Source organism: Haplochromis burtoni, unplaced genomic scaffold (genome assembly GCF_018398535.1).
Source record: "Haplochromis burtoni strain Fernald_Lab_line unplaced genomic scaffold, NCSU_Asbu1 Contig_473, whole genome shotgun sequence".
NCBI lineage: Eukaryota > Metazoa > Chordata > Actinopteri > Cichliformes > Cichlidae > Haplochromis > Haplochromis burtoni.
In genome coordinates, this window is record NW_024582834.1 from 40,541 (window position 1) to 53,870 (window position 13,330).

At 39.2% G+C, this 13,330-nt stretch overlaps 2 protein-coding genes across 2 annotated transcripts; both read left to right on the forward strand.

The window, feature by feature from the left end:
- Positions 1-2,541: 2,541 nt before the first annotated feature.
- On the forward strand, positions 2,542-5,571 carry LOC102303217 (odorant receptor 131-2-like). The gene is made up of 4 exons (XM_005946569.2): positions 2,542-2,621; positions 3,176-3,314; positions 3,586-4,011; positions 5,149-5,571. The coding sequence occupies exons 1-4, from the start codon at positions 2,557-2,559 to the stop codon at positions 5,428-5,430; spliced, it is 912 nt and encodes a 303-aa protein (XP_005946631.2). The 5' UTR covers positions 2,542-2,556; the 3' UTR covers positions 5,431-5,571.
- A 3,813-nt stretch (positions 5,572-9,384) lies between these two features.
- LOC102303522 (odorant receptor 131-2-like) lies at positions 9,385-10,784 on the forward strand. The gene is made up of 4 exons (XM_005946570.2): positions 9,385-9,565; positions 9,748-9,888; positions 10,052-10,316; positions 10,395-10,784. Exons 1-4 carry the CDS (start codon positions 9,420-9,422, stop codon positions 10,782-10,784), a joined length of 942 nt encoding a protein of 313 aa, XP_005946632.1. The 5' UTR covers positions 9,385-9,419.
- The last annotated feature ends 2,546 nt before the right edge of the window (positions 10,785-13,330 follow it).

The following is a 13,330-nucleotide window of genomic DNA, read 5'->3' on the forward strand; positions in this document are numbered from 1 at the left end:
GAAAACCTTTAATTTGCAATGTTTTAATGTGAAAAATAAATACATAAAAATGTATTTTATGTTGACAATCCTGGCAAGTGCAAATATCTAATTTCATGTGGTCTGAATGTGTGAATGTCTCAGAGATTAAGGAGAAAACAAACTGTTCAAAGGAGCGAATGCTTATTGGGGAGGCCACGTCCCAACAACTTAAATCAGGGATAAAAAAAACTCATTTGTGTGGGAGAATAAAGGACAGATTACCCAAGATCATAAAAAATGTTTTTATGGTTTGATATGAAGCACTGACTTTTTCTGTGTTAGCAACAGTTCAGACTCTTTTCTGTTTTTTCAGCTGCAGTTTGGACTCCAGTACAGACACCTTAAAGAGGTCAGCACATTTCTTTTTCCGCTACACTTTTCGTAAGAGTTGTGTTCACTTTCATTAAGCCAAACCATTTTAAATGTGGCACCGATCTTCAGTGACAGAGATAAACTCCAAACCCAGCATGCAGAGGAAGCACATAGACTAATTTATCCTTCAGGATACTGTGGACACTGCTACACCGAGCAGCACCTCTCCCACATGTACAGTCTCAATGGAAAAAAGCTCCACCTTGTGGCAAAATCTATTCTCTGCTGTAAAACCTACTGAATGAAAACATTCTGAGTTTATTGATGTCTCGGTTTATATTTATTTTACAGAGAAAGGCTGCGTAACATGTTGAAGTCTGTGTTTCTCGCAGCAGGTTTCCTGGGGTCATCCTGGTGTACTAACACCTGCCCAGGTTTACTTGATAACCAATGTTGGCCTTTTTCTAATCCTTCGCTAAGACTCGCAGTGAGCAGGAAGTCAGTCAAGCAAAATAATGTTGCTGATTATATTTCTAACACAAATCCAGCTCACCACCGTCTCACGGACTGAAACTGCAGAATGGGACACTGAATGAAATCAAATGCAGCCTGAAGGAAAAGCAAGATCAAAACCATCTGATAAAACCTTTAAAAAAAGTTTCAGCTGACCTCAAAATCTGCTTTTTTAATACCAAAAATAATTTTACCCTCATATTACAAAAATTAAAATTAGAGCTACGTGCTTTTGAAGTCACATGATTTTTGACTCCTCATCACAGGAGATATCAAAATGAATGAAAATATAATACTGAGTCAATTATTCTAAAACCAAAATCTTATTTTTGTTGAGCAACAATTTATATGTATCCCACTTTGAGCATTAATGTCATAGAATATATCCAGATAAACCCACTTCATGACTATGATGAGGAATACAAAAACAAGCTTTAGTACTCTGGATGTTTTATTTGGGTTTTTATCATTGATATCTGGAGTAAAGCTCAAAATGTTAATTTTCAGTGAAGCTTTTAAGGGTTGTATCATGATGTAGGTTAAATGATCGAAATGAAAGGTCTCGATTTAATCTGCATTTTGACCCAGACTTGTCTTTCAGCCATGATTTCTTTTTGTGACAAAATAATTTCCAGCATTTCCATCTTGGTGTGGTTTTTCCTGACTTTATGGTCTTCAGCAGCTTTGGACATGGATATAATGTCTTTACATTAAACACAGCAACATGTTGTAATTGCCTGACTGCATGACAACAGTGGTGTCCTGACGTTTGCACCACTCAAAGCTCCAGTTTTGAAATTAGTAATCTGACATCATCCTGTAGAGGACGGATCATATTTAGGGGGCTTATCAGAGCCAGCAGGCCCAGTCAGGGAGTCAGCAGGTGAGAGGCTCTGACGTCTGTCTGTTTAATGTCTTTGCACATCGCTCTGTGATTGCCATCTCTTTCTATCAAAGCTTTAGCATACATTAATGCAATATTTAAATTATGAATATTTCCTATTTTGTTGGTTTGTAAAGGCTGAAAGTTGTAAAAAGGTTTTTCTTCTGTTCATTTGTATATTTTCTCTGATGATATTAACATATAAAATGTGAATGTTGATGTATAATGTTGATGTATCAGCAGTGAAACAGAATGATTTTTAAATCTAACCATCTCTCTTTTCTTAGTGTGTGTATATGAACATAGGTTATGTTGTGTTTGAGTTACTCACAAAAACAATGTTCCTGCACTCCTAAATGTTTTGTTTGTTTTTTAGAAGAGAGAACAGAATTAGAAATGACCTCTGACCTTACTGTAAAGAGCAGATCTGTGCACAGGTGTGTGAAGGCTAACATGTTATTATAGAGTTGCCTTTTTCACTATAATACTTGTGCTAATAATAATAATAATAATAATAAAACATATCCATACCATGTACTTTAACATATTCCAGAAATGTGTCTATGTTTTTTTACTATTGATCAAAGATTTATCATTAATTAAAGATGCAGTGTGTAACTAATAACTGAAGAAGTTCATTAGTATAACTGTTGTATAATTGTAGATTTTATTTCTTTGCTCCTTCAGACAGTGAGAAGGAGGAGATGCTGGTCATGAACTCCACCTCCACTGGGCCTCTTTACCCGCTGGTGTCAAACACCACCTCTGTCCAGACACAAGGTGTTAAGGAGAGCTTCTCAAGCATTCTGACCAAGAACATAGTGGCCATGCTGGTGTGGCTGGTCCTCAGTATCATTAATGGCAGCATGGTGCACACCTTCCAACGACACAGGTACTCAGAGCCTCAGGGATACACAAAAATGTATTAGAGGACAGCAAAACTCCCAAAGGTTACATTCTTCTGCCTTCTTCCATATTAAAATGTTTTTATTAAGAAAAGATGCACATGAGAAGTCAGATGTTGGACACATTTAACATTTGAGTCTCGAGTATAATGCTGCATGAAAAGTCTGTTTGATATTATTTACTCTGGTATAAAAGTAATGCTCTAGCGAGGAAGCACCCTCACCTCAAATGAGGTATTTTCAGCACTGAGAATACATCCAGAGGTGACCCTTTGAACACACGAGTAAGGGCGAATTCAGTCCAGAGCTCTTATGTGAAAACAGCTTCGCTGCATTAGTCCAGTTTAATCTCCAGTTTAGCAATAAAAAGCCTAAACTGGTTTGAAAAGAGAAAAGGAGGAGACATTTCCTGGAAAATGTTCAAAACTAAGCAGATAAATCCAAAGTAGAAACACTTGCATGTGATGATATGGTGTACACACACAAACATAAACCACAGCATCTCTCTCTCTCAGCTCTCAGCTCTTTGTTCTGACCCTAGTCTCTTCTACGAGAACCCGCGATACATCATGTTCATCTCCATGGTGATCAATGATGCTCTGCAGCTAACCCTGGTGACAGCTCTCTATGTGATCAGCTACATCTTCAGGAAGATCCATGCCTCTGTTTGCTGCCTTCTGGTAAATCACAGCAGCATCAGTCAAGCCCATCACATATGTTTTGCATGTCATGTCATCCTTCTATGGGATCCTGGCTACAGACCATCTAACGTAAACAGAGGAAAGGAAAACAGTGCTGCATCTTCACAGGATCTGTATGAATACTGTTATTATTGATTTATAATCCACAACAGGTAGTAAAGAAGAATATAACTCTGTGATCTACAAATTAACTACTATACACCATTATTAACCTTTCTGCTCTCCCTCCACCCTCCTCTCCCATCCTTAGATCATGACAGCGATCCTCACCACGCGCTCCACCCCTCTCATCCTGGCCGGCATGGCCGTGGAGCGCTACATCTCCATCTGTTTCCCTCTGCACTACAGCCAGATGTGTAACATCCCTCGCACTCTCCTCCTCATCTGCGTTATCGTCATCCTCACCATCACCCCGCCCATCACCGACCTCCTCATCACGATCGTCAAGGAGCCTCCGAGTTTCTTCCACACCAAGATTTTTTGTGACCACTCACTTCTTTTTCGTGACCAGTCCATTTACTACAAGAACTGTGTGTTTGACGGGACTTACCTCTCCTTTGTGGCCCTTGCGCTGCTCTACACCTACTGTAAGATCATGCTGACAGCGCAGGCTGTCTCAACAAGCCTCGTCTCTGTGAAGAGAGCCAGGAACACCGTGCTGCTTCACGGGGTGCAGGTGGGTGTCACACCATGAAAAAGCATTTATGAATCGACACCATTCACCAAACATTATCATCTGCCTTTATCACTAGTTCCCCCTTAAATGTTCAAAGATGGTGCGATGAAGAGCAAAGAGATTTTTAAACTGTTTACTTAATTCTATCTTGAATTTAAAAGAAAATTCCCAAAACAACGAACAAGTAGGAGGTGGAGACAGAGTGTGGAAGGTGCCATTTTTAAAAAACTGAGACTGTTGTATAATTGCTCCAATTATCAGGGTACTACTCAGTTTACTGGGGACAGTTTGTTTCTGGCTGATGGGAAGGAAGCTCTGCCCTTAAATCCATGACGAGCAATGCAGATTTCAAACAGGCCATGGAACAGTAGAGCTGATCTTCACCTTTGTGGGACTTTTGGAGGCATCGTGGGAGTTTGACCGTCCAGTCTACATTTTTTTGTAGATTTGGAGAAGGGTTACAGCTGAGTTCCCCAGAGCCACCAGTCTGGTGTACTGCGAAAATTCATCGGTCTGAGAACCTGATTTTATTCATGAGTGATGGGAAGGTGGAGAGTGAGTTGGACAGGTGGACTGGAACAGCATCAGCAGCAATGTGGGCATTGGAACACAGATTTTGATTTATTAGTCCATCTACATTATAACCCTCAGCTATGGCAATGAAATCTGAGTAAGGTCATGAATACAAGCAGCTGAAATAAGTTTTCTTCATATGGGTGCATGGGCTTAGCCTTAGAGATGGAGTGAGGAGCTTAAAGATCTGGAAGGATGTTGGAGTAGAGCTGCTGCTCCTCCATGTTGCATGCTCTTTACAGTAAGGTCAGTTGATGTGGTTCAGGCAGTTGGCCTCCTGGGAATCTGAACTGGAACACCATGTCTTGGCTGTCCTGGAAACACCTTCCAGCTGGAGCTGGAACGTGTGGCTGTGGAGAAAAATCTGGAAGACCCGGCTTTGCCCGCTGCCGGTGCAACCAGCAACCTACAACCTACAAAGAAGCCAGTTTTGCCTCTTTGTCCTTTTTTGTCCCTATTGTTACTTTTACCACATCCCCTGAACAGTTAAAGGAACATATATCTGGAAAATATCTGAGTCCAGAGGCATAAATCAGCTTTATCTACACTCTGTTTTTGTTTCAGCTGCTGCTGTGCATGCTCGCCTTTGTGGTTCCCTCCCTTCAGGCGGCTCTGATCTCTCTCTTCCCTCAGCTGAGCCTGGAGATTCGATACATCTTCTTCCTGCTTGTCTACATCATCCCTCGCTTCCTGAGCCCCATGATCTATGGCTTTCGTGATGAGCAGTTCAGGAAGTACTGGACCCGATACCTTTCCTGTCACGAACACAGCGTGACTCTGCTCAGGCTGGCATCACAGAAAATGAACCCTCAGGTGAAACAATCAGGGAACCTCAGCTCAACCTGACCACAGTCTGCTGCACACAAACAGCCCACTGTGTGATCATTGTTTCACCTGTTTGTCATGCATTCATGGATGGATAGATTTAAATAACATCTATAATAATTAAAGCTCAAAGTGCATGGGCTGATGTGCAGATTAATACATTCCCAGTGAAATCTGTATTTTTTTGTCATCCATGTGTGTTTCTGGATCAAAGCGCGACTGAAACACTGTGAAATTTGTCTATAAAGACTTTTAAACAAATTATAAAGGTAGTTGTGATGTTTTATTCTTGTACAACTAATCCTGAATAAAATAATGCTTTAAGTATCTAAAAGGGCAATAATTTAAAAATATATGTAATTAACTGCAAAACCATTTTTATATGAATAAAGTTTATATAATTGTGTCAGAACACAAATCAACTGTCAGAGGTCAAAGCAAGAATACTTGTTTTGTTTTAAAGTGAGTGACCCTAAAATTAACCACAGTGATGTCAGCAGTACTGAGCAGATCAGCATCATTCCTAAAACACCAGGTATCAGCTGTTCTCGTGCAGAGGAACCGGACGAAACAGGTCATTTCCTAATATAGCAGAAGCTGGTAGAGCACGAGGCGTAACATGCCGACGTTTTGTCACGTCCCGCGGCGTTCCTGAGAAACACCAAAGAAGACCTTCGGCGTTCTTATGGTACGCGGCGGGTTATGGCTGAAATCCAGTGCAATGACGCTCCCGCGGTAATAGCCCTGTATTCCAGCCCTAACCTTATTCCTGATCTTAACCAGGGCTTTAATGACGTTAAATAGCGTGTTTCTAAGCGATTTGAAGAAAAAGAGCAAACATGTGTAGATTCAGTCCAGACAGTTCTCATATTTCCTCATTTTTCCGAGGTCGTCATTTCGGAACGGTGGGTAGCCGGAAACTTAATATGTTGACGATTTGTCACCTAGCGTAAAATGTTACGCTTTGGGAGCGAGAATAACACATAAACTGCAGGAGGTGCTTATACCTGCCCTAACCCTCACCAGCTGCAGTTAGTAATCTCTCTTCCACAGCATGTCTGTTTTCCTTCTCTCACCTCAACTGGTCGCAGCAGATGGCCCCGCCCCTCCCTGAGTCTTGTTCTTTTGGAGCTTTCTTCCTGTTAAAAGAGAGTTTTTCCTTCCCACTGTCGCCAAAGCGTTTGCTCACAGGGTGTGGGTTTTCTGAATTGTAAATACCTGATCATGCTGTTTGAATAAAACCTCATTTAGATCTCTCATAATATTCTTGCACAAGATTTCTGATAAACAAACTCTGTGTTCACAACTACACACAGTTTTCAAAACATAAATGATAATCCACCCTCTGGCCTGCAGCTCCCCACCTCTCCAGGATCATCTCACATCACTACGGCAGCGAAATCTATATAACCACACGTCTTCCTGTTCCTCTCACTTCTCACACGCAGCTGCACAGCCCGTTACATCAGCACAGGCCAGAACGGTGTCGTGTTGAAGTAAGTCGTTTTTGCTTAAAGACTTAAGAGTAGGAAGAAGTGACTTACATCTGCTGTCTGCTGTCTTTTAATGCTGAAGTTTTGAATTTTTTTGTGAAAACATATGAATGGTGATCATTTTAAGAATAATGAACAAATACCAACAAGTTTTTGGACTTTAGAGATGAAGTGGTGTTTATGGCAGGATATTTAAAAATTTTCAGGGCATCTGAAACTGCAGAGTGACTAAAAAGTGCTTATTACTCTTTTTGTTTCACTTATTTTCAGTCCAGTCCTTATCATTAGTCTCTGAAGAAAAGTTCAAAATGTTAATTTTCAGTGAAGCTTTTAAGGGTTGTATCATGATGTAGGTTAAATGATCGAAATGAAAGGTCTCGATTTAATCTGCATTTTGACCCAGACTTGTCTTTCAGCCATGATTTCTTTTTGTGACAAAATAATTTCCAGCATTTCCATCTTGGTGTGGTTTTTCCTGACTTTATGGTCTTCAGCAGCTTTGGACATGGATATAATGTCTTTACATTAAACACAGCAACATGTTGTAATTGCCTGGCTGCATGACAACAGTGGTGTCCTGACGTTTGCACCACTCAAAGCTCCAGTTTTGAAATTAGTAATCTGACATCATCCTGTAGAGGACGGATCATATTTAGGGGGCTTATCAGAGCCAGCAGGCCCAGTCAGGGAGTCAGCAGGTGAGAGGCTCTGACGTCTGTCTGTTTAATGTCTTTGCACATCGCTCTGTGATTGCCATCTCTTTCTATCAAAGCTTTAGCATACATTAATGCAATATTTAAATTATGAATATTTCCTATTTTGTTGGTTTGTAAAGGCTGAAAGTTGTAAAAAGGTTTTTCTTCTGTTCATTTGTATATTTTCTCTGATGATATTAACATATAAAATGTGAATGTTGATGTATAATGTTGATGTATCAGCAGTGAAACAGAATGATTTTTAAATCTAACCATCTCTCTTTTCTTAGTGTGTGTATATGAACATAGGTTATGTTGTGTTTGAGTTACTCACAAAAACAATGTTCCTGCACTCCTAAATGTTTTGTTTGTTTTTTAGAAGAGAGAACAGAATTAGAAATGACCTCTGACCTTACTGTAAAGAGCAGATCTGTGCACAGGTGTGTGAAGGCTAACATGTTATTATAGAGTTGCCTTTTTCACTATAATACTTGTGCTAATAATAATAATAATAATAATAAAACATATCCATACCATGTATTTAACATTATAATTATAATTATAATTATAATTATAATTATAATTATATAAAACATATCCATAGCATGTACTTTTACATATTCCAGAAATGTGTCTTTTTTTCTTTTACTATTGATCAAAGATTTATCATTAATTAAAGATGCAGTGTGTAATTAATAACTGAAGAAGCTCATTAGTAATAATAATAATAATAATAATGGATTGGATTTATATAGCGCTTTTCAAGGCACCCACCTTGAAGTTTTGAATTTTTTTGTGAAAACATATGAATGGTGATCATTTTAAGAATAATGAACAAATACCAACAAGTTTTTGGACTTTAGAGATGAAGTGGTGTTTATGGCAGGATATTTAAAATTTTTCAGGGCATCTGAAACGGCAGAGTGACTAAAAAGTGCTTATTACTCTTTTTGTTTCACTTATTTTCAGTCCAGTCCTTGAACCTAACGATTTCAGAGAAAGCTTTTGTTCTTTTCTTAAGCATCATGACACTGACCTATGAACTGTTCACGCATTATATAAAAAATCCTAACTCAAGTGATGAACCAGTGTTGTGTCTGTGCACAACAGACTTTAGACACTAGGACTTGAATGAAAATAGAAACATGAATCCAAATGTCACATTTGTCATCAGGATCTATGGAGGAGGTCAGCAGACGTGAGAGTCTGTAGCGATTTGTAAATCACAGCGGAGACGCTCTCATGGCTCTGAATTTTAACCAGCAGTGTTGGAAGGTTTTTCAAAATTGATGAAATTATAATGCAGAATAGTATTAATAATATAGTATTAATAATTAATCATATTAATCTGGAAATCATTAGCTTAATTTCTCCATAGAAGACAATGATCCCAAACACATGATAAATATTGACTTATACAGTCATAACGTACTTCCATTGTCTTATTGTTTTTTACATGTTTTGTTTTTGGTGGCTGGCAGTGATATTTCAGCAAAATTCACCAAACTACATCTTATTAACATGTAACACAATGTTTGTTTTGATTTTTCTTTTGTCTGTTTTTCTTAAAATGAAATTCTTCCTTTTGCCATTTCTTTTAGTTTCATTCAAATCATGATTCTTGTTCATGATTTGAAAAAGAATCATGAACAACAGAATCAAGTTTCTGTTAAAAACATGTTTTATTTGTCTCAGTGGTTGCAATGAGTGAAAAACACCACTTGAACCTTGTGCTATTTATGGAGTTGTTTCTCTGAGTTTCATCTTTCGTTCTGTTTTAGGTGAGTTCGGTTTGTCGTGTCCGAGCAGGACGAGGTGTGACATGAACACAACCAAACGCCAGGACAGCTTCAATGACGCCTTCACAAAGAACTTTGTCTCCTTTGCTCTCGGCTTCATCATCAACTACATTAATGGGATGTTTGTCTATACCTATTTTAAGAGTGTTGTCTTCCAGCAAGACCCCAGGTGTATCATTTCCTTCTACAAGATTTCTATCACATCAATTTCAATAATAAATCAAAGAAAACTGAGAGCAGGATGAAGTTTGTTATTATAATTTGATATTTCTGCTACCTAACATTGGGACTGTTTTTTGCATCTGTTGCCTTGTTTTGCTCTTTGGTCCTCTCCTGTCCCGTCTCCTGCAGGTACGTGCTTTACATCCACCTGGTCATCAATGACATGATTATGCTGACAGTTACTGTGATGCTGCAGATCCTCACCTACACCACCCCCCTGAGCTTTGCTCCCTGCTGTGTCATACTGCTCATCTCAGTGACAGCCAACAAGTAAGTATCTGTGCGAGAGACAGTATAACAGTTTGTATATAGCCACTGACCATATTATTAGGTACACCTGAAAAATGTTAACATACATGAAGCGTGGGTGACAAAATATTCACTACGCTTTTAAATGAAATGCAGTATTCTGCTATTAACTGTCTTCATGCAGGAACAGTCCTCTGAATCTGGCCGGCATGGCGGTTGAACGCTACATTGCCGTTTGCCGGCCTCTCCATCACTCTCAGCTCTGCACGGTGCAGCGAGCGTACGCTCTGATCACACTGATCTGGGCTGTCTCCTTCATCCCCTCCATCTCAGATGTCATCATCCTCCTCGTCGTTCAGCCCCACTCTGTCTTCACGAAGAACGTCATCTGTTACCCCTCCTTTGTGTACAACACACCGTACCATGAGACACAAAGTCTGGTCGTCCAGGTGACATGTTCGTTTTCTACGTTTATGGCTCAGTTTAAATGATTGGTGGATCAAATGAACTTGAGTTCTCCCCCTCAGGTCCTCCTGTTTTCTTTTGTCTTCCTCACTTTGATCGTCACCTACATGAAGGTCCTCTGTGCTGCTCGGGCAGTTTCTTCTTCTAACCAGGCCTCTGCCAAAAATGCTCACAACACTATCCTGCTGCATGGAGTCCAGCTCCTCATCTGCATGCTGTCATACATTTCTCCCTTCATCAACCTCGTTTTAGTCACAGCCTGGCCCCATAAGAGGACCATAATCATATTCACCACCTTTCTGTTCACCAACCTGCTTCCACGTCTGCTCAGTCCACTCATCTATGGTGCCAGAGACCAGAAGCTCAGCAGCCACTTCAGGGTTCACTTTGGCTGTAAAGGTTTTAAATCTAGAGGGAAGAGCAGGAAGCGCAGGGTGCCAGAGAAGCACTGACTCTAAACACACACTATACCTAAAAAAGTGTGGTTTGACCTGATTTATCCAGTGAGCACAGACGTTGATTTTGGTCTGAATCAGGTTTGTCCAACTCCAGGCCTCGAGGGCCGGGTCCTGCAGGTTTTAGATCTCACCCTGGGTCAACGCACCTGATTCAAATGATTAGCTCATTACCAGGCCTCTGGAGAACTTCAAGACATGTTGAGGAGGTGATTTAGCAATTTAAATCAGCTGTGATGGATCAAGGACACATCTAAAACTTGCAGGACACCGGCCCTCGAGGCCTGGAGTCGGACACCTCTGGTCTAAATGAAGCAAATTAATTGACATTATGCACATTTTTATGTAGGTGCAGTCAGAAGAGTTTGTAGCTAAAACTTGCCTACAGGATAGATTTGTACATGTACCCTGTCAGGCACACAGCTCTGTCAGCTCTGGCTGCAAACGCAGAAGCCCCACTTGCTAATCAAACATTCTGATTAAGAGGGGCAGCCAATCAGAAGAAAGAAAGCGGGATGAGAAAATGATGAACTGAGTGTAGGGTAGGATTTGTTTTGAACTTTGAATCATGTGAAGTTGCTCAAGTAGAGTCTGTGAATAACAGTGTGGTGATAGAAGCATTACAGCAGGTTAGGTGTTCCAGTTATCAGAGAAGATGACAGAATTTCTTATTGCACCGCACGTAAAATTCTGAAAAATGTTTATGAACAAAACAAAAAGAGAAGCAAAGACGCCCATCGACCCAGACTGAGCTGTAAAACTTCATCATGCACACTAGATGGAGCCCTCATCATAGACATGCAGGAGCTTTCCAACATGGAATACTTACTGTACAGACTCGCTGTGAGAGATAAGACTTCTGTTTTATTTACTAGCTAAATGTAATTTTTGATTTGAAAATTTCCCTTTGATTGCCTAAATATTGAAAGATGTACTACTCATATACCCTTACAAAACAAAAATAAAGAACACTCAATAAACAGGTCAATAACGTTCATAATAAAGTGTAATAGTAATAATGATATGTACTTAATAGTATGTACAGGAAGGTTACCTTTTCACAAATGTTTAAATTATGAAACTGAGTGAAATATCTGTTGTTACAAAACACAATTTTTCCAGTCTGGTATGTTAAAAACCCAGGTCTGCACACACTGCGCTTATTATTTCTCAGGAATGTGTTTTTCCCATGTTTCCTCATAAAAGAAATTGTGTAATAAAAAGGTAAACAGAACATTTAAAAATATATGAGAAAATATATAAAAGGAAAGAAGTATGACCCATTATCTCAATGAAATGCTCATTTCTGTATTATAACTCCAGCGTGCAGCAGATCAGTGACATAAAAAGATTGTAGATGTGCAAATGATGAGAACACTTTGTGAACTGGACAGTTTTGCTGAATATTTGAATCAATTTGGAATCTTACTGAATGTCATCATGACTCATATTCCAAATTTCTGTGTGTCACAGCTTGTGCAGAATAAACCTTTGTAATGGTTTACGGCACTCGAATAAACAAATGAACAAATACATCTATTTATAAATTTATTATGAAATCAATAGAGACTCATGCTCACATGCTGAGATTATGAGGTTGTCAAATGTAGGTAAAGAAACTGATACAAAATGAGCTAAAATTAGTCAAATTCACAAATCAGGATAGCGAGATGATGCAGGAAGGAGGAGAAGAAGCTCAAGATCACATGTGGGGAAAAAAAGCTGTGGAAAAGATGTAAGTGGGCATATAGGCCTGTTACACTGTGGGCCACACACAGCGCACTTTGGTTCAGACCTAAAACAAATCAGTTTTCTGTCAGTATAAAGAAGCTACACATTTAATCCCTGAGATATCTTAATGTAAGAAAAAAGTCCAACTAGGAAACTTACTCTCAGTTTTTCTGCACAACAAAGAAATGTTGCTACAGCAGATAAGAGACATCTGTCAGCACATCACTTTGGGCTTAAACTGCAAGAAATAAATATGTAAAATTATAGAAAGTAGCTCATCACCCAGAAAGTTTTTATTAAATCAGAGAATTTTTTTTATGTTTATTTATTACATAATTACTTTGGTGCTGTATGAATAGCCATTGAGAAGGTCTTTATCAGTGCAACGAGTTGTAAACATTTATTAAATTATAGTTCAAATTCAGGTAAACACCATTTTAAATACAGTTTATGCTTTCCTTCACATTTTCCAGTGGACCGGATTGGAGTCTTTCTTGAGGCAGTTATGGCCCCCGACCCTCATGTTTGACACCACTGATTTAAGCAGAATTGAACACGTGACACAGACACTGTTGGCAATACAGTGAGGAAGTGTTTTAAAGTTTATACCTGAATAAGAAAAAAGGTAAGTCAGCTGTTCAGAGCTGCAGTGTGTCCCTGCTGGGATATTAAAGCCTTAATGTAGGAAATAAAAGTAAATTAATTTTTTAAAAAAAGAAGAAGAAGAAAAAGAAGAAGTGGCATTTGGGACTTTACACGTTTTTATCACACACACACACACACACACACACACACACACACACACACACACA